A 1,700-nucleotide genomic window follows, 5' to 3' on the forward strand; every position below is an offset into this window, starting at 1 on the left:
TCATCATCTCACCCCCCACTCCGTCCTCCTCGCGGCGGTCTTCACCCACCTCATGGAGATGTTCGTGGGGGTGCGCCCCTGCACCGCCATCTTCAAACATTTCTACTCCCTGGTTGGGACCGGGAAGAAGCGCGGCGAGATTGGCGCTTACTACTTCCAGCTCCGGCACGGGATGGCGGGCTCCTACATCGTCGCCTTCTCCAGCTCCAAGTGGGAGGACTGGCGCGAAGGCTGGGTCATTGCGGTGACCGACCCCCACGACCGCCTGGAGCTGCCGGCAGAGGGCCCCCAGAGCGACCGGAGCACCTGGAAGGCCAGGCCAACAATACCATCGGAGCTCGACCCGGTGCTGTACCGGATCAAGAAGCTAGCAAGGGGCGGTCTGACTTCCATGATGGTGCTGGGCGACTTCCTGAAGCGGCGAATCGCCCCCCTGCAGCAGCGGTCCCGGATGGCCTACGTGTACACGGGGCTAAATGACTGCTGCAGGATCGCGCACGGACCCGGCGGCGACTTCACCAGGGCGAAGCTGGAGGCGGCGGTCCGGGCGATGACCGGCGAGGTGTTCACCCCCGAGTCCCTGGTCCTCCTGAATGGGGTGAAGGCCCTGTGCGAGGACCAGGCACTGCGGTCGTCGGTCCTGGTGTCGATGCCGACCCTGGACGAGGGCGGCCTGGCGGTCCGGCAGCTGGGGGGCGACCCCAACCGCGGGCTCCAGATCCCTGGCGCCATGCCGGACCGCCAGCAACACACCGACGATGGTCCCAGGGGGCCAGGACTCAGAGGTCTGGCCCCCAGCGGGAAAGGAAAGGAGAAGGTGCCGGTGCTAGAGCACCGGCAGAAGGGCAACGCGGGTGCTGCCCCGGCAGAAGGACGCGGCGAGGCCCAGGGGCCAACACCCGCTCAGAGCAGCCAAGCCGGAGGGAGCAAATCTCGGAGGCTCCAGCGAGGCGATGGCTCCTTGGTCGAGGAGCCGGCGCCCAAACGCCAGAAGACCGCGGGGGCGGAGGAGCAGAGCGGAGCTGCACCGCCTCCACCACAACACCGGCCGCTACCGAGACAACAGACTCCCCCACCTCCACCACCAGAACAGCGCCCGGCAATGCCACCACCACCGCCCGTGGCCAAGCCACAGTCCCCATCGCCACCACCAGAAGCTTCGATGGGCGGGGACCCCCACCAAGGGTCCGGGGGGTCCTCGACAGGGAGGAAACTCCCCCGAGCGGCACGGTGCAGGTGGGAGTGGTACGACTACGCGTAAGCATCCTCCCCAGAGTTTTTCACTATCTCTCTTGGCTTCTGGTCCTTAACCATACAGGTGATTCGGCAGGCCGCAATCCCTAGACACACCAACTGGGGGAGCTGGCCCCCAGCCAGCGCCGGGAGGCCCGGCGCCGACCCCAGCAGGGCCCCCGCCTGAGACAGCTCCAGAAACCACCGGACCCGTGGGCCCGGAGCCAGAGGCCGCCTCACCGCCACAACCCGAAGCCGTCCCCCAGGAGGAGGCGAACCGACCCGCTGCAGCGACGGAGGCGCCAGCAGCAGCTCCAGGCATTGAGGCCGTACCCTCGTCGGAGGCCTCTCCGCCGGCGACGGAGGCAGCAGCACCGGGGGCGGCGGCACCGGAGGCGGCGGCGCCGGAGGTGGCGGCACCGGAGGCGGCGGCACTGGAAGTTGCTGATGTCGCCAGTTGCGCCGCC

At 68.6% G+C, this 1,700-nt stretch overlaps 1 protein-coding gene across 1 annotated transcript; it reads left to right on the plus strand.

Annotated features, from left to right (window-relative positions):
* Window positions 1-730: 730 nt before the first annotated feature.
* On the plus strand, window positions 731-1,261 carry LOC112900534 (basic salivary proline-rich protein 3-like). Its single transcript, XM_025969389.1, has one exon. The coding sequence runs from the start codon at window positions 731-733 to the stop codon at window positions 1,259-1,261; it is 531 nt and encodes a 176-aa protein (XP_025825174.1).
* The last annotated feature ends 439 nt before the right edge of the window (window positions 1,262-1,700 follow it).

Source organism: Panicum hallii, chromosome 7 (genome assembly GCF_002211085.1).
Source record: "Panicum hallii strain FIL2 chromosome 7, PHallii_v3.1, whole genome shotgun sequence".
In the NCBI taxonomy this organism is placed as follows: domain Eukaryota; kingdom Viridiplantae; phylum Streptophyta; class Magnoliopsida; order Poales; family Poaceae; genus Panicum; species Panicum hallii.